The sequence below is a fragment of the Syngnathoides biaculeatus genome, chromosome 15, assembly GCF_019802595.1.
Source record: "Syngnathoides biaculeatus isolate LvHL_M chromosome 15, ASM1980259v1, whole genome shotgun sequence".
NCBI classification, from domain to species: Eukaryota; Metazoa; Chordata; class Actinopteri; order Syngnathiformes; family Syngnathidae; genus Syngnathoides; species Syngnathoides biaculeatus.
The window spans coordinates 1,309,953-1,335,000 of NC_084654.1; the positions used below are offsets into that span (position 1 = coordinate 1,309,953).

Sequence of the window (25,048 nt, forward strand, 5' to 3'; positions counted from 1 at the left end):
CACATCGAGCGGTATGTCGATTGGTTGAAGCCATTGGCTGCCATCTTGGTACTTCCAAAATGTGTGTAGACATAATTTACAGGTTGGATTATGGTCGGGTTTTTCCTCAAAATTTGGCATGTGGAATTAAAACTGGTCGTGATATCTTGACATTTTTTCACTTCTGGTAAACTGAAGGATTTTACTTCGACTTGGTAAGCCAAAAAAAAAGCTAAGTGCAAAGGAAAAACATATAACACTTTTGTGACTACTAAGAAACCTTGCATATTACCTTGGGCCCGACTTTGTGACATGTTTTCTCACCGCCATGAAACTGGCGATTAACACAGTTAATCGCTGTCTCTGCACAGGTCGGTATGGTTGTTTTGGGAGTATCAAGATGGCGGATGGTGACTTCAGTTTTGGTGGCCAATGAGCCATGGAGTCTTTTTTTTAGATCAGTGGTATGCGCTATCCAGTCTTTTATTTTTTATTTTTTTAGATCAGTAATCGCTGCACCGGTCGGCTAGATCAGTGAGTTTGGGATATAAATACATGGAGCTCCACAGATATGAATGTATGTTTAGATGCGCCAGCGTCGTGGAGCAACCCATCTAACCAACGTGCCCATGTAGCTCTCATGTTTGTAGGGGCGAAGTTCCCATCAAAGCGTATGCGCGAACATTGAAATACAGTCGCAGTTTACTCTTTTCTTCACCGATTTTCACGACGTTTCTCTTTGTCAATACCAAAGTGTGAACCGTCAGTCGAGAACAAAATATATATTTACCTATAGATTATTATTAAGATTATTCCCTATTCCTTTGTCCAATTTGTACGGCGTTCAGCGATACCATTGCACATGTTAATTTTGTCATCAACACAGATTGAATGTACTCATGACTTTGCCCTTACTAGTTTAGGGTCGTAGTAGGCACGCTGCTCTGAGAAGCTATGTTGTATTTAACTATTTTATCTCTATGAGGAGCACAGTCGATGGCAGCGCGAACCACAAGGAGAATACTTTACGGATATTCTTGGTGACTTTGGTTGAATGTGGTCATTGTGTAAATGCGTTTGACTACGCAATTTACGTTACTGGTTCGTCGTAACTAAGACCTAGGTCACAGGAAATGGTTCCACAGTGGGGAAGTGGACACACAAATTCGGGCTGCACGGTGAATAAGAGACTGCCTTCAACTAAGTACCCTGGATCAACTAAGCACATACAAGGTGAGGTTATGCATAAATTTGTCTTTGTGTCGGACACCCAACAACAGTTGTTGGTCTTGCTAGCGACAAACTAGCAAATTAGCTGATACGGTGGGTCCGCAGTGAAGATATATTGACTAAGGAAATGCGTTGCGTCTGTTTACATTTTTAGGTCGAACTGCCTTTATTTCTATGAATTTATGACGTAAGTCCATCTTCGAAAGACTCACAGGTGCCTTGGCTTATTGGGATGCTCATGATCGATTCGTTCCTATACCTATTTTGCTAGCCATGCTAGCAAACTACGCTGCGTAAAGCTGTCACTATTGCAGGTTAGTCTTCATCAATGCTTGAATATGAGGCTTCAAAGCTGTATGAAAACTCATTCTTTCATTATGCCTGATAATTACCCGTCCCCATACGCTACCAGACGACTAGAAAGTTAATGTTAGCAGTCATGTGTTCGCTAAAATGAATTGCCAAGGGGAATCAGTGCAGAATAGCTCCTCAACCGATATTTAAAAAAGGTCTGTAACAGTGGTTGATGTTTGTAAATAGGCAGAAAATTATGCTACGCGTTTGATTCAGCATGGTTTCTAAACTATGGATACTGCCTCCCTTCTAAAGGGCACCATGCCCCCTTGGACAATATGAGTAGCCCGCGGTGTGCTCAAAAAATAACTTATCGGTGAGGGTACATTGTGATTTCCTAGGAATGCTCTGGAAGGGGTCATTTAGGACAGGCGTGTCAAACGTGCAGGCCATAACCGGCCCGCCAGGAGTCCAGTCCCGCTTGCTGGATAAACATTACATTACAATGTATATTTTGACATTCACAAAATTTTTGTAAAAACTTCAGTTCTTGATGTCCCAGCATTTTGTCTTCTATTATTCAGAGTAGTCAACATGTCACACTCAACTGCCACAGAAAATGGCAGATAACAGCAAGATGGCTTCTGGGATATATTCTGTATTTGGGATTTAGTCATGTACTTGGAGTTTTATCTGCTTTTAATCTGGCCCTGAGAGAGTCATCATCAAAATGTCTTTGTCAAAAAAGAGAAGAGTGGATTCACAGTGTCAGTTTTTCCAAGAAAAATTGACCTCTTCCCATTTGTTCATGGAGGTGGCTGGGAAACCTGAGAACCTTGTGTGGATGCAACAAGTTTTGATGCTCAAGGAATATAATCTTCAGCCCCATTATGAGACTCAACATAGTGAAAAATACAACAGTTTACAGGGAGAACTGAGAAGACGTAAAATGTTAGTGGGTCTGAGGAAACAGTCTATTTTCACCTGGAGCCGAGAGACCAGTGATGCCGCGGTGAAAGCCAATTGCTAGCAAAATAGCATTAAAGCCGTACTGTGAGGGGGAATTCGTTAAAACTTGCTTGCTGAAGGCTGTAGAAATTGTGTGTCCTGATAAGCGACAAGCTTTAGCCAATATTGGCCTGAAGAGGAATGCTGTAGGAAAGAGGATTTCAGAACTATCGACAGATTTAAACAGCCAACTGAAGAGCAAAATGTGGTCATTTGTGGCATTTTATGTTGCAATTGTTGAAAGCACTGATATTACAGATGTTGCTCAACTTCTTCTTCTTTTCCTTTCGGCTAGTCCCGTTAGGGGTCGCCACAGCGTGTCATCTTTTGCCATCTTAGCCTATCTCCTGCATCTTCCTCTCTAACCCCAACTGCCATCATGTCTTCACTCACCACATCCATAAACCTTCTCTTTGGTCTTCCTCTCGCCCTTTTGCCTGGCAGCTCCATCCTCAGCACCCTACCACCAATTTACTCACTCTCTTGCCTCTGAACATGTCCAAACCATCGAAGTCTGCTATCTTGAACCTTGTCAGCAAAACATCCAATTTTGGCTGTCCCTCTAATGAGCTCATTTCTAATCCTATCCAACCTGGTCACTCCGAGCGAGAACCTCAACATCTTCATTTCTGCCACCTCCAGTTCTGCTTCCTGTTGTTTCTTCAGTGCCACTGTCTCTAATCTGTACATCATGGCCGGCCTCACCACTGTTTTGTAAACATTGCCCTTCATCCTAGCAGAGACTCTTCTGTCACATAATACACCAGATACCTTTCGCCAGCTGTTCCAACCTGCTTGGACCCGTTTCTTCACTTCCTTACCACACTCACCATTGCTCTGGATTATTGACCCTAAATATCTGAAGTCGTCCACCCAGAAAGAAAGTACTAGCCGCAAGTAGAGGTAGTGACTTTTGGATATTTCACTGTATTTTGCATCAGGAGGCATAGTACTGCAAAACATGAAAAATGTATCACGCCATGGAGGTTGTTGTCCGTCCAAACTGTTAATTTCATCTGAGCAAGAGGTCAGTTTGACAGCCTTCTCAATGACAAAAACTACCCATGGCCTGCAATACCAAACCGAGATAAGATGGTTAAACCAAGGTGGTGTCCTTAAGTATGTCTTTGCTCTATGTGAGAAAATCAAACATTTAATGGAGAATAAAGCAAGGATGAGAATTTTCCACGGATTCGTGGAATTTTGATTTTTTTCATCTGAAAATGTAATTGTTGTGAAACGTGTGGATTAGTTGAGAAAATTAGGGGAGGCGGGATTGGGGGGTACTGCTTGACATAGGGCGAGGCTGTGATCAAGGCCGGCAGCAAGAATCTTTCGCCAACGCTCGTCATGAAAATAGTCACAGCTGTTGTTTTATTGAAAGGATCGGTGCTGGTCGGCGCTCAGGAGACAAAGACGACACTCAACAAAAGACCAACGTTCCCAAATGCTATTTAGCCTCAATAACTGGCATATTTATTTAGACCAAATGCAAGTTCAAGTGAATGTATGCATGCGAACACGATAGTGAAAAGGTCAAGACGTTTTGACCAGAAAAACAAGTGAGTGAAAAACAACTTATATAACCATGGTTGCACAATACATTCGGGTATTCGACGGTTATGGGAAGCATCACTAATTAACACTCCTTTCATTCCACTCTTGAGGCTTCACATATTAGTTGATATACCTGTCAAATGTCGATGGTAACACTATTCCATTTCCAGTGTGATTCATGATGTCATGAAAGAACATGGACCATAATTTCCGCAAAGTTAGGTTTCTGTGAATATATTGATGTGATAAGCATCCCTGCCATCTAGGATAAATGTATATATGAGTGGGGTGAGGCACCAACTTAACAGTGTAGTTCTCGACACCGAAGTGTCCATTACTTTTCTCAAGGCGTACAATCATCTCATGCGTTGCATAATCACCCACTCCACTTCAGCTCGGATACGTCTTACGTAGATACACGTTAGCAGATTACATAGTGATAGCAATACTATTACAATAACCAACAGAATCCGAGGGGGCACCAAAGTCCTCCTAGCAGTGACTGACATCCCTGAAAAGATGTCCCACTAGTGATGGGCTGAGGACTGTTGTACTATTTTAGCAGCATGTTGTACCCGTCCGCTGGCTACTAATGTGGACACCATGAGCTTGGAGATGTTAGACGTATGTGACTGTATAATTTTCTGAACTTCAGTGGATTGTTCCAATGCGCATTTGAAACGCTCCAGTGAGAGGTTCCAAGGGATTCTTTAGTACATCCCATTGTACTTGTCTCAGCCGATTAGACACAGAGTAATTCGTCAAACGATACGTCTGGTTTCCCCAATGCCATAGGTGCACATTATGTAAGCAACCAACAAAAGGAACCGATGGTACTTGTGAATTATTTTGCATTGTTGCCACACATAGAGCATGTGGTCCGATTTGCCACATCTCCCTTTGTGGCTCCCTAGTCCAATCACAAAGTACAGCTTCTGAGTCGGTTAAACATGGATTGGTGTGTCCCTATTGTAATGTACACGCCATTCCTCTGTCTGTTTCGTCACACATTTTCATCTCATAAGTCGTATTTGTTCCCACATCCATCCACTCTCCATCCAGATGTAGAAACCAAAATCCTGTGGTAGTAATCACCGGTAATACTTGATACTTACATATCGTTTTAACAGTAGACACATTGTACTGAGTCCAATACCCAGCACAATATGTACTGTTGCAATTTGTTCGGTCCGAGTGTAACTGTAACCAAAGTTTGCTACTAATATTCCAAACCCGTCTCCATTCGTGATAATTTCCCGTTGTCATTATTCTCTGGAATCGCTCTTTTTGAGCTTCCGCTTGTATCATTTGCAATGCACAGGTTGTCCAATTACCTATATGTGATAGATTCTTTAACGCATCATATGTTTCATTCCATAATTTTAACTCCCATGTAAATGCCTTTTTCCAAACACCTGTGTTTTCCAATTGCCGTATCATAGCTTTTGGAAGCCATACCCCTACCTGATGTATAGCCTCTGATGCATGTTGCCCTGAGATAACATTGTTCTGGTTACTTCGTTATCTGCAGCATTAGCTACACCATACAGTGTTCCCATTCCTCCTAAGAGAGTATCATACCAAGCTCTACGTCTTCGTGTACAGTGTGGTATATCGGGGAATTTTATTTCCCAGTACACTCAGGTTTTAACCCTGGCTTGTGCCATGTGTGTACAGGTATCTAATACTGGTGCTATGTGTGTTCTTGTAGCATTAGGTTTCCCAGGTAACACCCATATTATATACAAAAATGTGTTCCGTCCCGAGATTTCAGTGCTGTTTAAAAAAAAAAAAAAAAAAAAAAACACCAAGGTTTCTTTTACGGTAATTGTCCACCTCGTCCAGTTGTGCTCATTGCAGGTCTCGGTCGTCCTGTTGTAGTGGCACATGGGGACTACTGAAATGACGGTTAAGTTGCATCCTTGTTCCACCACCGGGATGTCCTTTCTTCCAAGGCACTTTTTGCACTTCCACATATGACAATTGCTGGTGACGTTTACCACGTCGCAAGCTTGGTAAGCTGGACAGGTGTAGTCTCCTTGAGTACGGTCCTGGGTACTGCTGTTCCATCTTATGTGGAGCCGCTGGACCTGCTCCAATTTGTCACCCTCCGTCATAGCGCAGCAGAGTTGGACCATGGCACCAAGGACAAGGATACACGTGACCCAGCAGACGACACTGCCACCTCTTGGGCCCTCGGTCTTCCCTGGTCCGGCCGTGGCGCCTCTCCGATGATGGTCTTCCAATCAGCAAATACCACCACGGCATCTGTATCACGACAAATAGTGCATACTACAAACATGTGATTAGTTCTCTCTTGTATTACATTTTGACACCGGTACATTTACCCATTTTTCCTCTCCAGGATATAAGACGCTCACAGTAGCATCTTGCCCTTGAGCTATAATTTCTGCTGCTCGGGGAGGACCGTCTGGCTGTTTTACCCAAAATTTTGCCCCTGCCAAATCAGTGGAGCCAAATCCTCCCTCCCCTCTGGTGGTTATCACCACAGGTTTAGGTATTTCTTTTACCTTGGTTGCAAGGCAAGGCTTCACTACCAATTGAGCAATTTTGTCCCCTCTTTCCAATTTAACGGGCTGTTCTGCTAATAATTTGCATACCACTCCAATTTCTCCTTGATAGTCCGCATCAATTACTCCGGCTTGAATTGTTAACCCTTTTAGTGATAACCCACTTCGTGGTAGAATGTGTCCATATGTCCCTGGTGGACACTGGAGCCCCAATCCTGTTTTCATTATTTGGATTTTGTTGGGAACCAGAGTGATGTTTGTCAGGATTTTCAAATCCAATCCCGCTGAGCCTGGAGTAGCTCGTACGGGAATTTCAGCTTGAGGATCAATTTTCCACATTTTAATTTCCTCATTGGAATTTTTGTACCAGTTCCCCCATTAGCATTCGTATTAGGGGCGTTATTCCCGCCCCAAGCGGTCTATTATTAATCTGATTCACCGCCTCGGGTAAGTCTTTGCACCATTTGTCCAGGGTTCTGTTTCGAGATAGCTTTTTCAATGTTTCCTTAAGAATTCCATTCATTCGCTCTATTAACCCAGCAGCCTGCGGATAATAGGGAATGTGATAGATCCTTCCTGTGCGATTCCTATTCTATGTGTCGTCAGGTTACCTTTAACCCATGTCAAAATCGGTATATGTGTTCTCATTAACACCTCATGGCCCACCGTTTGAGCCTCAGTTTCAACCAATGCCCAATAGCATGCTAATAGCTGCTTTTCAAAAGGTGTGTACCTTAGGCCTACTTCTGGGAGCTTTCTCGACCAGAATCCCAAGAGTTTACGAATCCTATCTTGCTTTTGCCACAAACTCCAGTTAGCGTATTCATTTAACGCCGACACCTGCAATTCTACCGGTCCCGATTTCATTTTTCCCAGTGACACTGCTTGCTGTATCGCTTCCTTCGCCATATCAAATGATCGCTGTTGTTCTTCTCCCCAACTAAAGTATCATTATTTCCTTAGGAACTTTTAGCTTTTCCAGGTGCTCTGCTACCACCCGGTGGCAGATTGTGGGACTATGTAAATAACCCTGTGGTAGTCTGGTAAACGTTTAGTGGCGCCCTTCCCAGGTAAACGCGAATTAATTCATCCTATCCTCAGGAATAGGAGTAGTGAAAAATGCGTCAGCCAAATCTATGACCCCATACCACGTTCCGGGATGATGTTGCACTCGTTCTATAATTGTCACTGCGTCGGGCACTGCGGAAGTCAATGCAGGTGTGTGTTTATTCAATCCTCTGTAGTCTACTGTCATCCTCCCAGAGTTATCTGATTTCCTGACTGGCCATAACGGATTGTTCCAGTTTGTCGTCACTGTTTTCAATACACCAGCTTCTAAATATTCTTTAATGGTCGCCGAAATTTCTTCCTGTCCTCCAGGTATTGCTTTTGACTAACTACCTGTGTAGCTTGTGGTATCGGAAAAGGTGGCATTTTTACTTTAGCCACCAATATTGCATGTATTTTCTGTGGATTTGCTCCGAATTCAAATCTCCCGGCTGTCAAAGTGTCATTCCGGCTAATATGTCCATGCCCACTATCCACTCTGGGAGAGGGGTTATAATCACTGTTTTATTGAAAGGATCGGTGCTGGTCGGCGCTCAGGAGACAAAGATGACACTCAACAAAAGACCAACGTTCCCAAATGCGATTTAGCCTCAATAACTGGCATATTTATTTCGACCAAATGCAAGTTCTCAAAACACTGTTGACATTGCGTGGAATCAATCATATGAGCCCCTTACCTATGCCGAGAAGGTGGAGAGCCGTCACCCAGGTAGAGGTCCGCTTTGTCAACCAGCTGGGCGTTCGTACGAAACCCGCAGCAGATTCTACCTGTTTGTACTCTGCATCTCTCTATTATACTTTTCAGTTGCGTGCGAGAGAAAGGGCGGGTGGCCTACCCGTCCCACCTGGCGCCGCAACAATTGTAGCCGATTTACTATTGACACCTAAGTGTGTCCTTCAGGCTCTGAGAAACATAACAATCAAGATATCCCACAACAATGGTCGTCTTTGAACCAGATAAGTGAGTGTGAAACGGTTGAGACGTCTTGACTAGAAAAACAAGTGAGATAACAGTCAAGATATCCCACAACAATGTTGTCTTTGAACCAGATAAAACAAGTGAGATACAATACTTTCGGGTTTTCAACAGTTATGGGAAGCATCACTAATTAACACTCCTTTCAATCACCATATATGTTTTTATAGGGATATTTCCTATTTTAAAAGGTAAGTTTACATGTTTTCCATAAATCACTTTTCCTCCTAGTCCTGTTCATGGTACTAGGGGTCCTTTCATTTTCTCTGGATTTCCATAAATTATTGAGGCCTCCGCCCCGATATCTTCTAACACTGTTACTGTTTGAACTAATTTATCCCAATAAATTTCCATATCATATACTTCAAAAGACACAGTCGTAGTTAACAAAAAGGAACTGGTGCATCCTTTGTAAAACTGTACATGCAAACATTGTCCACATTATTCAGAAGATATGACAAGCATACAATATAGTATTTGGATAGCTTTTTCGGTAAACAAAGATCTTTGTAACGTTAAGTCTATTGAAACACTTGCAGAAAGGCAACACCCGCGTGTGCGAACACGCGTACACGCACGATAGAAAGGCAACACCCGCGCGCGCACACATGCATACAAACACATGCACGCACGATAAGAGTATGGTAAGCGTTATGTGTCAAAAGTGAACGTTCATTCATTTCCTATACTGCGTTATCCTCACTGTTTAATGCACTGATCTAAACAAAAACAAACCAAAAAAAAAACTGGACGGCTCATTGGCCACCAAAACTGTAGTCGCCATCCGCCATCTTGATATTCCCAAAACAACCACGCCGACCTGTGTATAATCTTCTCTAGTCATGAACAATTCTGGCTCTGGCTGCGCTTGTGGGACCGGCCCTCGCACTCGCTCGCCATTTTCGTCCGGAATTGGTTGACCGTCTGCCGCCCATCAGATCCTGGATTCGATCTGGTATCACGCGTCGCTGCTCTTTTCGTCGCGTGAAAGTGTGTATCTGCAACCCCTTTAACGAGGGATACAACCCAGTCTGTGGTGGCGGGTCTGGTCTTATCCCCCCACATATCCCTGTTCCACTCCTCCGGATTCCACTGCGCTGACAGCCCAGTGGTGAATGAACGGATTTGCGCTTGTTCTATTTTACGAGTTTTCTTCTTTCGCCCTCTTCGCGCCACTCGGGAGATATGCATTACAGCTCTTTCCGTTATACTCTGCATTTTTGCTCCTTTAATTCTTTCACTATAACCTCTAGCTGGATAACCTCTTGCGCCTTTTGATTTTCTGTGCTTCTAACCTTATCCAACTCCAACACGCAATTTTTCCAAGCTTCCGCACACATCCACAACATCTGCTGCGTGCCTCCCAGCGGAGCACGAGCATTCACATCCACCCGCCTCAACATATCACATAATGCCAGCGGCGTGGCAGCGGGATTCACTCCTGTCCACGGTCCGGGGCGCCCCCCACGCTCCCGTAAGACAGCATCTATCTCTCGGAAAGTGATGCCTTCCCACCCGGGCACCACCTACTCCTCTGGTGCCTCTTGTGCACCCTTAGTTTTCCTTCTAAAACGACGCATACTGTTTTTATTTCCTGCGCGTAGCCTGCACGATCCTGCCGACAACGCCAAAAATGTTTTATTGAAAGGATCGGTGCTGGTCGGCGCTCAGGAGACAAAGACGACACTCAACAAAAGACCAACGTTCCCAAATGCTATTTAGCCTCAATAACTGGCATATTTATTTCGACCAAATGCAAGTTCTCAAAACACAGTTGACATTGCGTGAAATCAATCATATGAGCCCCTTACCTATGCCGAGAAGGTGGAGAGCCTAACACCCAGGTAGAGGTCCGCTTGTCAACCAGCTGGGCGTCCGTACGAAACCCCCAGCAGACTGTACCTGTTTGTACTCTGCATCTCTCTATTATACTTTTCAGTTGCGTGCGAGAGAAAGGACGGGTGGCCTACCCGTCCCACCTGGCGCCGCAACAATTGTAGCCGATTTACTATTGACACCTAAGTGTGTCCTTCAGGCTCTGAGAAACATCTTACGCAGCCATAACTGTCAAGACATCCCACAACAATGTTCGTCTTTGGTATGCATGTGAGCAAGATAGTGAAAAACAACTTATATGCGAAAAACAAGTGAGTGTATGCATGCGAACACGATAGTGAAACGGTCAAGACGTCTTGACCAGAAAAACAGGTGAGTGAAAAACAACTTATATAACCATGGTTGCACAATACATTCGGGTATTCGACGGTTATGGGAAGCATCACTAATTAATACTCCTTTCAGCTGTGATTGTGGAAAATGCCATTGCTATCTGTTTACGCCATTGCTATCTGTTTAGGGCATTGGTATCTTTTTGGATTAAATTTGGTGATTATAATAACGACAAAATTCGAATTTCCGGCAGCAATTTGGCGGTATTTCATTGGTTTATTCACTCTGATGTTAACATTTCATAGAGAAGGATTCTGTTTACTACGATATAGATATAACTTATAGAGATACGCATATGTTATCAAGCGGTCTGCACGTTTTCCAGTATGGCGAAAGTCTTGGAATGAAAAGATAAAGATCGTGCCAGGGAAATTGATAAAAACCACTGAGTAAAAAACTGTTTCAGATGGGAATGGCTTGAAAAAAGTGTAACCGTGCAGATACGAATGATAACTGTATCAACATGTCTCACCGAACACATACAAAAAGTGGACATTCCGACAAAGTGCTGTGCACTCTGTGTTCCGATAGGAGAAAAAAATATCCAGGAGCATATCCAAACCAGGAAACACAGAGGTAAGTTGGACGTATAGTTCTCAAATAATAAATAATTGACAACTCTTAATACGATTAGGCCTATCTGTAGCACTGGCCCTGTAGATCATCCATTTTATCGCTCACTTTAAAATTTCATGATCTCTATCTCTTCCATCCTCCCGACTGTTCAAGCAATGTCCAGCAATTGAACGAGGTAGCATTTTGGCCAACACAAAGGAACAACAAGCTATCTTCCCGGAGGTAAAACTAATAGAAACAAACAAGTCCACTTAAGGGCGGTCCTGCCATGTATGTCACTTTCTGCTTCTTCCTGAAAACAAATCCTTCAAGAGGATTTTCATGGCAGGAGTTACAAAAAGCTGTATACGTCAAAATCACGTTTTGTGGTGAACAAACGCATGGGTCCGTGTCAGCTGCGTTTTTTTTCATTAATAACATACTAAAAATCCTTTCATGACAGTGGCACTTAAAGTATCCCTGTAATATCGACAGCATTACTCTGCAGTTACGTTATTTTGTGGTCTTTTTACTCGTGCCCAATCAAAGAGGAATAAATAACAAATAAGCATCCTAAGTTTCTTGAAGATTTCCTCCCCTCAGCATGTTCCCTTGATACTACCCAAAAAGAAGGACTTAATGTCTCCCTGCCTTTGTGAAACAGAGATCCCTGTACTTCCGTGTACAAGGCTTTTATAGCTGTTTGGGAGAACATTCTAGAATATTTTTGGCTTGTCTACTCCCAGTGGGAAGTACCCTTTGTTATTATGTAAAGTACCTTTCGCCATCCCTGAGATGCCTTGACATGCCCCTTCTCAGCTCACTCAAAGTAAGGCAAAAGTGCCCGTGAATGCAACCATTACTTCCCATAACATTACATTAATCTTTAAGCAATAAGCAATAATTGTATCTGGTAAATACAGTCACTATCTTTCTTTAACTTTGCTTTATTTTTTAAGCAATGAGCAATAAATGTATAAACATTCTTAAGAATACAAATCCCTCATACATTCAACAGGGTTGTTCTTGTTGGTAGCACACCGTGTGTTGCCTTGTCTGAGAGAGAGAGTTATACACGGGTTATATCCTTTACACAAAGCAGTTTCAAAGCTTCATCTACTTCAATATAGGAGAGATAAAAAGAATGTTAAAACTGTATATTTCTGTACACGAAAGCAGCTTCAACAGAGCCTCGATTTGAAATGGACATGGAGGCATTTGGATTACAAAGAAATTGTGCACTTTGGTGCTAATTTATTTAATTTGTTGCGTTGAGAATTTTTTAAAATTTTTAATGAAATTTTAGCTACATTTGCATGATAGACTAAATACTTTTCCCTCTGGATTACACTTTTAAGGGTTGCCACAGTGTATCATCTTAGATAAACGGTCATATTTGTTTCGCACAGTTTTTACGCGGGATGCCCTTCCTGACGCAACCCCTCTGCATTTATCTGGGCAGAGAGGTGGAGCCTATCTCAGCTAACACAAAAAAAAAATATAAGCGAACATCTTCAGTTCAGATGTCAGAAAGTGTTTGTGGCTCCCAGTGTTGTTTTTTCCGTGGAAACAATCAAAATGATTCTTTAAGTGTTAAAGGTTGCTGACCCCTGCTCTAGAGCAAATAACATCTTTTTATGGTTGCAACCTTCTCCTGGAGCTGTTTTGAACAATGTTGGTATATGCTTTTGGACACCTTTTGTTTTGTACTTTTCAATATTTTTTCATTTTCAGCAATCCTGAAAGTGTTTCATGTAGGTTGTTGTCACTGTATAATCTGTTTCACATGTGGCTGAATTTCAAGGCACTTGTGGATGCAGGCACACCATTCAGTGGTTACAATTGAATGTGTATATTGTGAACATTTTTATGTTCACTTTCAGATACCTTATACCACTGAAAAAATACAAAATTTTGGTGTACAGTCAAAGATTCCTGTTATATTTTATTTTTATAAAATAATAAAAGTGAAAGTCATAAGTTTTGAAGAAAAGGATAATGGCTGTAACATTTAGTAGGCCTACTATTTGGATAAACAAAACTAAAGTAAATGCCCCAGATGATTGATTTATAAACCTCAGTGCGAGAAGATGTTGAGGTTCTCGAAGATGTGGAAGATGTTGAGGTTCTCGCTCGGAGTGACCAGGTTGGATAGGATTAGAAATGAGCTCATTCGAGGGACGGCCAAAGCTGGATGTTTTGGAGACAAGATTCGAGAGAGCAGACTTCGATGGTTTGGACATGTTCAGAGGCGAGAGAGTGAGTATATTGGTAGAAGGATGCTGATGATGGCGCTCCCAGGCAAAAGAGCGAGAGGAAGCCCAAAGAGGTTTATGGATGTGGTGAGGGAAGACATGAGGGCAGTTGGGGTTAGAGAGGAACATGCAGGAGATAGGCTAAGATGGCAAAAGATGACACGCTGTGGCGACCCCTAACGGGACAAGCCGAAAGGAAAAGAAGAAGAAGAAGTGTGATAATGTTGAATTTATTGATAACTTTTCCGAGATTGTTCATCCTCTTGTACAAAAAGTGGCCAAAAAATTCCTTTAAATTTCGTTTATTTTCTTTGTAATTTTCTATTTAAAATTAAAGGAGTCTGGCATTTCAGTGGCAGTGTCGCAAATGAAGGTCCTTCCAGTCATGTTTTTCATCCAGATTTACAACTCAGTTTTTCCTGATATACTGATTTATATTTGAAAGTTTGGACATGAAACTTTATCTGCTTGCTGATTTCTTTGATTAACACAGTATCCTATTTCCCCTTTTAGCGAATTTGTGACCAAAGCGATATGAAATGAAATAAAGTGGGTGACAGGAGGAGCGCTTCCCACTCTTCTCCACCTTTGAAGAATGGCAGGCCTGAAGCTTGTCAACCCGGCAACATCTCCCATGGGGCCTTTTTTTGGTCTTCCATGGCAGCAGGAGGCTATCCACGATAATATCTATACACCTAGAAAATATCAGGCAAGTAGTTTTGACTCTTTTTTTTTTTTTTCTTTTTTCTTTTTTCATTGAATTTAAATTGTTTGCTTCATATGTATTGCCTGTAGTCAATAATGAAGCATTGGTTTGGTCTCTGGAAAATTAAATGGTCATTGCTTGGAAAGCCACAAAGTGGGACACGATACAATGAAACCTCCAAATCAAACCCAATCCATTCTGTGACGCTGGTCTACATTCTGTTCTAAGTTCTATGTAAAAATAAATAATTGTTCTGGAGTTCAAACTACTTTCGTCATCAAACCTAATGCAGACATCAGATAACAAAAATGTTGGCCATTTTTTTTCCTCCACTGAGATTGCAGATAAACATTCACCATTTTGACTGATTATTTTAGTCATCAGTTGTTAATCACATGTCATTACCTTTTTTAGTGTGACATCAAAGATTGCTGATCTGGCACCTGGACTCATACCTCACAAGACAAAATGTCTGGTGTGTCAGAACCCCCCCCCCCCCAATCCTATGAGTTGTTCCTAGGCATTGATAAGTGCTGTGACAGACCTCGGACAGCCCCACTCAAAAGCTCTGGTTAGCTTCACATTTGTATCCTGTGGTCCTACGTGTCCACAAACTACTTCCCTGCTACGTGTACTCATCCCCAAAGACCAATGCCAGTGGATTCTATTTTTTGAGGGAGCACATGATGACCGTACAAAGTCTGGTCAGTGTCATAGTTGGGGTGTCACCACTTGCTCTTTCCAAGATACAGAACAATGTATGACATACAGTGCCTTGTGAAAGTATTCGGGCCCCTTGAACTTTTCAACCTTTTGCCAAATTTCAGGGTTCAAACATAAAGCTATAAAATGACATTTTTTTCGTCAATTAACAAGTGGGAGACAATGGACCCTCCGATGACGATCTAAGCTCTGCCCCCTTAGCCATGTCTCACAAGCTTTCAAAATGGCGATTGAACATAACATGTTCGAAGTCGATTCTCTGTCGTGTGTTCCAGATAATATTGGGGTATGTTTTTTGCCAAGTGCGTCAGATTTGTCCAAAAGAGTTCTACAGATGTCTCAACTATTTCACGCAAGGATATGTACGCGGAATTAAGGTTTTGGACGGAGCAGGACACGATGGCAGAGTTACAGCGAAATGTTGGCGATCGATGCAAAAAAAGTTTGACTCCTCACAAATTTCATATGGAAATCCAACAGGGTAAAATAGTGGATACATACTGCCCATGTAAAGCAGGTTGAGTACTTTTTACTTGGAAAGATCACGAGTAATATTGTAATCTTTATAAGTGAGTCAGTGTATTCATTTGACTTGAGTCGTAATCGAACACAGTGTTCTGTCTTAAAAGTCCGATGTGATACATATAGGTAAATACACATTTCTCTTGCATGACATCGCACATTTAGTATCACTAACCCGACTCTTTGACAAAAAACATTACACACTTCATTCAGCAGGTCAGTGATACACTAACAAATTGAAAGTTGTTCTCCTGCAATGTATAAAACACTGATAATAATGAAATCAAACTCAGAGAAGATACTTCTCCCTCACTTACCTGCGAACATACAGCCTTGTGTTTGTTGATATTGTCCACATTTAATTGTACGTGCGGTCTTCCGCGAGCCTAAATCCATCATAGACACTTCAACTGTTTTAGGCTTTGGAAAATGAATCAAGTGAATCAACCCTTCTAACCTAGCAGGATATCTTTCATCGGACTTGCACGTTCCCCAACTGCACCTGAGGACCATTTTCTTCGTAACATTAACTTTTGCAAGTGCACACTACGGAAAACCACGATTGCTTGTGGGACAATACGGCGAGAGGGGGGTGTCAAACCAGGGGTTAAGACATTGCGGCTATCTGATTGGCTATTATTCTTCAAGTGATTGACAGGTCGGCAAGGTCCATTGTGAAGTGGAACGAAATTTATTGGATATTTTTTTTAAAAATTTTTAGCAAAAAACCCCCCCCTGAAAAGTAGACCATGCAATATTTTTCCGCCCCCTTGCTTTAATACTTTTTTACGCCACCTTTTGCTGCAATTAAAGCTGCAAGTCTCTTGGGGTACGTCTCTATCAGTTTTGCAGAGAGACTGAAATTCTTGCCCATTCTTCTTTGCAAAACAGCTCGAGCTCAGTGAGGTTGGAGGGAGAGCATTTGTGAACAGCAGTCTTCAGCTTTGCCCACAGATTCTTGATTGTATTCAGGTCTGGATTTTAACTTGGCCATTCTAACACCTGGATATGTTTTGCATTGTGGTCAAAAAGTTCAGTTTTGGTTTCATCTGACCACATTTTTGGTGTGTCTCTCAGGTGGCTTGTGACAAACTTTAAACAAGACTTTTTATGGATATCTTTAAGAAATGCCTTTCTTCTTGTCACTCTTCCTTAATGGTCAGATTTGTGCAATGTACAACTGATTGTTGTCCGATGGACAGACTCTTCCACCTCAGCTGTAGATCTCTGCAGTTCATTCAGATTGATCATGGGCCTCATGGCTACATCTCTGATCAGTCTTCTCCTTGTTTGAGGTGAAAGTTTAGAGGGACGGCCGGGTCTTGGTAGATTTGCACTGGTCTGATACTCCTCCCATTTTAGGGTATTCCCGCCCGAGTCTCATGGCTCCAGGCCTGGCCACCAGATGCTTGCCTTTTAGCAGCATCTTCAAGGCTTGGCTCCATAGGCTGACCCGATGACCCGCGTCCAGGCAAGGGAAGCCGAGATCCAGTATTTATATTTGTCAGAGGGGTTTATGGAGTCATACTTTGTTTGGTCCCAAATGAAATTATGGGAAAGAGTAGTAATGAAGTTATGGAAAAAAAGTAGTGGAGGCTAGACACAGGACAGAAGTTAGTATCTGCAAGCAACAGTATGCTTTCATGCCTAGAAAGAGAACCACAGATGCATTATTTGCCTTGAGGTTGAAAGTACAGAGAAGGTCAGAAGGAGCTACATTGTGTCTTTGTGGAGCTAAAGAAAGCCTATGACAAAGTACCAAAAGAGGAACTGTGGTACTGCATGCGTAAGTCTTGTGTGGGGGAATGTTAGAATTGTAAAGGACATGTATGAGGCCTGTGTGTGTGCGTGTGAGTATGCGTGTGTGTGTATACGTCTATATATATATATATATATATATATATATATATATATATATATATATATATATATATATTTAAATGCTCGCATTTGTATTTTCAGGAATGTTCACAAAAGTCCACTTTCATCTCTATATGGATAAGGTTAACAGGCATAGGTCATGGTATTAATCCCACTGTATGCCAATTATTATTGTATTGTGGGAAAACTCATCTGGACACGAAGGTTGATGGTACAGATTGGGTGAAAAGGGAGACATGGTGACTATGCATGCAAGTTTATTGTTTTCCTGATCTAGCTGGAGTGGGCACCTATTTGAGAGCACTTTTATCCTTTTTGGGATCCAGCAGGAGGAATCATCAACTTTATGCAGCAAAGGGCACATGCAGTGGAACCTACTGGGATGTCTTCCAGGGCTCCGGACTGGGGGCTTCTCTCCTTGTTGGACTCTGCATTGTGATTCTCTCCTTCGATGATGAGGCTTTTTGGCCAGCAAAAGCTGGTTTGGAAAAATTAAAAAATATACAGCCTCAGAAACAAAATTCCTAGGCGGTGGGTGCACGTTTTTAACATGGCTGAAAAAAGGGTTTTTGGAAGAGTATGGCTATGCGTACTTCTTCATGGAGCCTGTTTCTGATCATCATGTTGTAATGCTGCCGGTGACTGAACTTAAATTCTGTACGAGTGTCTCTCTCTCTCTCTCTGTCTCTCTCTGTCTCTCTCTCTCTCTGTCTCTCTGTCTCTCTGTCTCTCTCTCTCTCTCTCTCTCTCTCTCTCTCTCTCTCTCTCTCTCTCTCTCTCTCTCTCTCTCTCTCTCTCTCTCTCTCTCTCTCTCTCTCTCTCTCTCTCTGAGAGTTAGTTAGTTGCAGGAAAGGTTGAAGTAAATACATGTAGTGTTGTAATCTTATTCTCAAATATGTACATTATAAATATTGTTCACAACACTGTTCACATAATTTAATCACATAACACAACATCACATAATTTAATCATTCTGGTACCCAAATACACACACATGAAAATTCCTGGTGTGTGTGTGGGGGGGGGGTGTAGCCGTTTTTTACATTTTGCAGGGGGGTTTGCAGGGTGAGTTTGGTTGGACTTTATTGAAGTATTTAACAATGTAAACAGTGAGTTCAATTATACTATATTGATGTATATAACATTATACATACATTGTTTTTAATTAATCCTCATCCACAAATCCATCAATGTCCTCATCGTCTGTATCTGAAATGAACCACTGGGTAAGTTCTCAATCAAAGAAGCCAGGTTCGTTCTCGTTATTGTCTGAATCAGTGTCGTTGCCATGCGGCTACCCAGATCCAGATATGATTCTGACTTTTCGAACAACAGTGGAAGGAGACACATGAGCCCATGCCTTCACAATCCATTCACAAATTGTGGTGTAGTTTGCCCGGGCTGCCTCCCAATCTTAATCAAGATGTGTTCACCAATTGTTATCCATTGCTCCCATGCCACCAGTAACTTCCTTTAGTAGACCCTTTTTCACCAATATCCAGCGTTTGAAGTTGCTTCCTCAAGCTTCTCGAAATAATAGCAAACTCAGAGCTAATTTGGTTTGGTTGTTTTTTTCACAGCGTTTGTTCTTTGATCATTAATCCATTGCTCGAGTTGCTCCTCCAACTAGGGCCACCTCGCCTTGTTTCCACATAAACTCAACTTCATATTCTTGATTCGGCAAAGCTTATTTTCCTGCTTCCTCCACTTTAGCACCATTGATTCGTTGATCTTGAATTCCCTCGCAGCTGCTTGATCCCCATGTTTTTCCACGTAACTGATAGGTTCCAGTTTAAACTGTGCTTCGTAAACGGTGGCATTTTTGGGGGTTCTTAGCCAAAACGATGTTGTTTCGCACAAAACACATACAATGCCTGCCTACTTGTGAAAGTATTTGGCCCCCTTGAACTTTTCAACCTTTGACCACATTTCAGGCTTCATACAAGATATATATATATATATATATATTATATATATATATATATATATATTTAAATGCTCGCATTTGTATTTTCAGGAATGTTCACAAAAGTCCACTTTCATCTCTATATGGATAAGGTTAACAGGCATAGGTCATGGTATTAATCCCACTGTATGCCAATTATTATTGTATTGTGGGAAAACTCATCTGGACACGAAGGTTGATGGTACAGATTGGGTGAAAAGGGAGACATGGTGACTATGCATGCAAGTTTATTGTTTTCCTGATCTAGCTGGAGTGGGCACCTATTTGAGAGCACTTTTATCCTTTTTGGGATCCAGCAGGAGGAATCATCAACTTTATGCAGCAAAGGGCACATGCAGTGGAACCTACTGGGATGTCTTCCAGGGCTCCGGACTGGGGGCTTCTCTCCTTGTTGGACTCTGCATTGTGATTCTCTCCTTCGATGATGAGGCTTTTTGGCCAGCAAAAGCTGGTTTGGAAAAATTAAAAAATATACAGCCTCAGAAACAAAATTCCTAGGCGGTGGGTGCACGTTTTTAACATGGCTGAAAAAAGGGTTTTTGGAAGAGTATGGCTATGCGTACTTCTTCATGGAGCCTGTTTCTGATCATCATGTTGTAATGCTGCCGGTGACTGAACTTAAATTCTGTACGAGTGTCTCTCTCTCTCTCTGTCTCTCTCTCTCTCTCTCTCTCTCTCGTCTCTCTCTCTCTCTCTCTGTCTCTCTCTCTCTCTCTCTCTCTCTCTCTCTCTCTCTCTCTCTCTCTCTCTCTCTCTCTCTCTCTCTCTCTCTCTCTCTCGTCTCTCTCTCTCTCGTCTCTCTCTCTCTCTCTCTGAGAGTTAGTTAGTTGCAGGAAAGGTTGAAGTAAATACATGTAGTGTTGTAATCTTATTCTCAAATATGTACATTATAAATATTGTTCACAACACTGTTCACATAATTTAATCACATAACACAACATCACATAATTTAATCATTCTGGTACCCAAATACACACACATGAAAATTCCTGGTGTGTGTGTGGGGGGGGGGTGTAGCCGTTTTTTACATTTTGCAGGGGGGTTTGCAGGGTGAGTTTGGTTGGACTTTATTGAAGTATTTAACAATGTAAACAGTGAGTTCAATTATACTATATTGATGTATATAACATTATACATACATTGTTTTTAATTAATCCTCATCCACAAATCCATCAATGTCCTCATCGTCTGTATCTGAAATGAACCACTGGGTAAGTTCTCAATCAAAGAAGCCAGGTTCGTTCTCGTTATTGTCTGAATCAGTGTCGTTGCCATGCGGCTACCCAGATCCAGATATGATTCTGACTTTTCGAACAACAGTGGAAGGAGACACATGAGCCCATGCCTTCACAATCCATTCACAAATTGTGGTGTAGTTTGCCCGGGCTGCCTCCCAATCTTAATCAAGATGTGTTCACCAATTGTTATCCATTGCTCCCATGCCACCAGTAACTTCCTTTAGTAGACCCTTTTTCACCAATATCCAGCGTTTGAAGTTGCTTCCTCAAGCTTCTCGAAATAATAGCAAACTCAGAGCTAATTTGGTTTGGTTGTTTTTTTCACAGCGTTTGTTCTTTGATCATTAATCCATTGCTCGAGTTGCTCCTCCAACTAGGGCCACCTCGCCTTGTTTCCACATAAACTCAACTTCATATTCTTGATTCGGCAAAGCTTATTTTCCTGCTTCCTCCACTTTAGCACCATTGATTCGTTGATCTTGAATTCCCTCGCAGCTGCTTGATCCCCATGTTTTTCCACGTAACTGATAGGTTCCAGTTTAAACTGTGCTTCGTAAACGGTGGCATTTTTGGGGGTTCTTAGCCAAAACGATGTTGTTTCGCACAAAACACATACAATGCCTGCCTACTTGTGAAAGTATTTGGCCCCCTTGAACTTTTCAACCTTTGACCACATTTCAGGCTTCATACAAAGATATATATATATATATATATATATATATATATATATATATATATGTGTGTGTGTGTGTATGTGTATATTTTTTTTTTTTTTGGTCAAGAATCAACAAGTGGGACACAATCGTGAAGTCGAACGAAATTTATTGGATAATTTATACTTAACAAATAAAAAACTGAAAAGTGGGCCATGCAAGATTATTCGGGCCCCTTTACTTTCAGTGCACCAAACTCACTACAGTTGTTCAGTGAGAATCTCTGAATGATCCAATGTTGACTGATGATGATAAATAGAATAGAATCCACCTCTGTGTAATCAAGTCTCCGTATAAATGCGCCTGCTCTGTGATTGTCTCAGGGCTCTGTTTAAAGTGCAGAGAGCATCATGAAGACCAAGGAACACACCAGGCATGTCCGAGATACTGTTGTTTTAAAGCCGGATTTGGTGACAAAACGATTTCCCAAGATTTAAACATCCCAAGGAGCACTGTGCAAGCAATCATATTGAAAAGGAAGGAGTATCAGACCACTGCAAATCTACCAAGACTCAGCCGTCCCTCTAAACGTTCACCTTGAACAAGGAGAAGACTGCTGGGATCAGAGATTCAGACAAGAGGCCCATGATCACTCTGGATGAACTGCAGAGAACTACAGCTGAGGTAGGAGAGTCTTGTCCATAGGACAACAATCAGTTGTACACTGCACAAATCTGGCCTTTATGGAAGAGTGGCAAGAAGAAAGGCATTTTTCAAAGCCATAAAGTCTCATTTAAAGTTTGCCACAAGCCATCTGGGAGACACACCAATCGTGATCAGATGAAACCAAAATTGAACTTTTTGGCCACAATGTAAAACGATATGTTTGGCGTAAAAGCAACACAGCTCATCACCCTGACCACAGCCTCATGGTTTGGGCCTGCTTTTCTATAGCAGGGACAGGGAAGATGGTTAAAATTGATGGGAAGATTATTGGACCAAATACAGGACCATTCTGGAAGAAAACGTGTTGGAGTCTGCAACTCTACAATGGAATGATTCAGAAATAAACGTATCCAGTTGTTAGAATGGCCAAGACAAAGTCCAGACCTGAATGCAATCGAGAGTCCGTGGTCAGAGGTGAAGACAGCTGTTCACAAACACTCTACATCCAATCTCACTGAGCTGTTTTGCAAGGAAAAATGGGAAAGAATTTCAGTCTCTCCATGTGCAAAACCGATAGGGACATACTCCAAGTGACTTGCAGCAGTAATTGCAGCAAAAGGTGGCACTACAAAGTATTAATGCAAGGCGGCTGAAAAATATTGCACGCCCCACTTTTCAGGTTTTTATTTGTTAAAAAAGTTTAAAATATCCAATAACTTTCGTTCCACTTAACGATTGCGTCCCACTTGTTATTGATTCTTGGTTTGAAGCCTGAAATGTGGTGAAAGGTTGAAATGTTCAAGTGGGCTGAATACTTTCACAAGGCACGGTACCGGCATGATGTACATTCTGGGGCGCTTGTCTTTAATAACGTCCTCTCCCACTCCCCCTGTAACGTCTGCATGCTATCCTCTCAGACATCCGCTTTTCCTCCATAGAAGCAGCGTGTCAGCAGGAAATGGTCACAGTCAGTTCCAGATTTTGGACGTCAGCGCACATATAAGGTGTTTACGCATTATCAGGTCCTGGTCCTTTTTGGAGAAAATCCCGAGACTTTTAAGTGCTCCATATGATTGTAAAAATACAGTTCATATTCCTTCTGTCTGTCTGTCTGTATTTAATCTAATCTATTCATCTAATATATTAATCTAATTTAATCAGATCTGGGGTCGGCAACTTTCATCCATATGTTACGCCTCAGCTTCGGGAAATGAATGTCCGCAGCTAGCCTCTTGTGATCTACCGACGTGTGGTCCCCATTGACGTATTGGCCACACTTGAACCAAGCAACGAGATGAACGATAAGCTGCTCTTATTTTTTTATTTTATTTTATTTTTTTTTTTGCACGCCGTCACGATACATGGAGCACACCTGCTTTTGAGGGTGTATGGACCCACAAAAATATATAAGCTAATTTCTTAATTCCAGATATCAATAAGTGGTTGAGGCTCCCAATGTTGTCTTTTCCATAGAAACTAGATCAAAATCGCTGTTTGAGTGTTCAAGGTTGCCGGCCCCTGATCTAGATTGATAGATAGTTTTTTCTCTCCTGTGACAATCATTTTAATGAAAAGCAATTTTGCCGAATGTTAATCATGATTTTGGTCAAGAGAGATTAATCTGGCATAATATATAGAGGGAAAAGTGTCAATGTGTGTTTCAAATATAAATTACGGGGCGCAGCTGTGGACGCCTGGTTGACATTGTCACTTGCCACTTTTAGGTTTAAGACACCAAAGGCAAAAAAAAAAAAAAAAAAAAACGCCTATCATCTTGACAGATTTGAGAAAGGATCCAACAACAGACTATTTTACCCGAGCATCCCACATGCTAACGTTTATGGTGTCCTTGTGTAAGACACTGATTCTCAAACTGCTGGATCACATTTATGTATCTCTGTCCATATCAATAAATTAAAATTAGAAAACGTATTTTTGCATGTTTTTATTATTTTAGCTTACACCTAAGCAAAAATCCACATTTTAACATCTAGAAATTGTAATGTTACATAAAGATTTTAATAATTTATAATTTATTTGAAGGCCAAGTGTCATCCCAATAAACATTCAAGAGATATTGTAATGAAAAATACATACAACATTATTCACTTCAATGTTCATACAAAAACATAAATGTGAGCGGAGGGTGCGTCATCCATGCACAAAGTTGCAGAAGTGTCATTCTACAATATCCAAGTGGTCGCCATATTGGCTGCATCATCTGTAAGTGACGTCACCCGGACATTCGCCAATGAAAACACGCGGTGCATCCTAACTATGGGAGACGAACATGTCCCTTCTGACATGGAAGCTCTTTTCGAAAAGCACAACACCACACAACCGAGTGAAGTTACTGGGGCAATATTACACTATTGTTTCGAGCCCTCAGGGCAATATTACACTGTTTCGAGCCATATTCAGATGACATGTACTTTGCAGCCTATAGAATATTATTCTGGGTTCCCTGAGCATGCTTTAAGATGTTGCTTTTAGACACATCAGTTGAAGTTGACTGTAAAACTAAACACACTAAAAAAATAATTATCTCCATTTTTCTTTAAATACAAGATATACATTGTTTTAGAAATCGCCACAGTACTAAAAGTTAATGTGAAACCCTATTGACGCTCTAGCATTTGGTCATGGGATGACAGATTTTATAGATACTTACAACAATGCCATTGTAACATACAGCTGGGTAATTCATTTCTTCCTAATCTGTGAAAAATGAAATTATGCACGTGATGCAGGAACTTTTTATATTTAGCATACATCAAAGGTGCTGTGTGTCGTGTTGAAACTAATCCCAAGATTTGAAGGTAGCCTTACTTCATGACTCTCCCCTTCCCCCTCACCTCTGGCCAAATCCATGTCTCTCACAGGCATGTACATGCAAGTCACCAGCTGGCTTTACTGTGCTCACCTTGTAGAAGCATTTTTGGCCCGTCTTGTTCACCAGTAAGTACAAACAACTAAAAATTGTCTTTGTTTTTGAAAAAGGTCTTGTCATT

The 25,048-nt window shown here is 41.6% G+C and overlaps 1 protein-coding gene and 1 long non-coding RNA gene across 11 annotated transcripts in view; both read left to right on the forward strand.

The window, feature by feature from the left end:
• The first annotated feature begins 54 nt into the window (after positions 1–54).
• The window catches only part of dicer1 (dicer 1, ribonuclease type III), a 266,759-nt gene continuing 241,765 nt past the window's right edge, over positions 55–25,048 (forward strand). For 3 of the 10 annotated variants that reach the window (XR_009798317.1, XM_061842867.1, XM_061842870.1), the window contains exons 1-2: positions 441–1,212; positions 14,196–14,391. Coding sequence is in view for 9 of the 10 variants with exons in the window: in XM_061842867.1 (XP_061698851.1) it covers positions 14,278–14,391 (114 nt within the window). In the remaining variant the exon portion in view is untranslated. Of the gene's footprint in view, positions 195–439; positions 1,213–1,248; positions 1,524–14,195; positions 14,392–25,048 lie in introns of those variants that run through there. The other 7 variants (XM_061842866.1, XM_061842869.1, XM_061842862.1 and 4 more) reach the window with 6 other exon arrangements.
• Positions 22,973–25,048, forward strand: part of LOC133512866 (uncharacterized) — a 12,489-nt gene continuing 10,413 nt past the window's right edge. The window contains exons 1-2 of the long non-coding RNA XR_009798320.1: positions 22,973–23,041; positions 24,920–24,995. This is a non-coding gene — a long non-coding RNA (uncharacterized LOC133512866). The remainder of the gene's footprint in view (positions 23,042–24,919; positions 24,996–25,048) is intronic.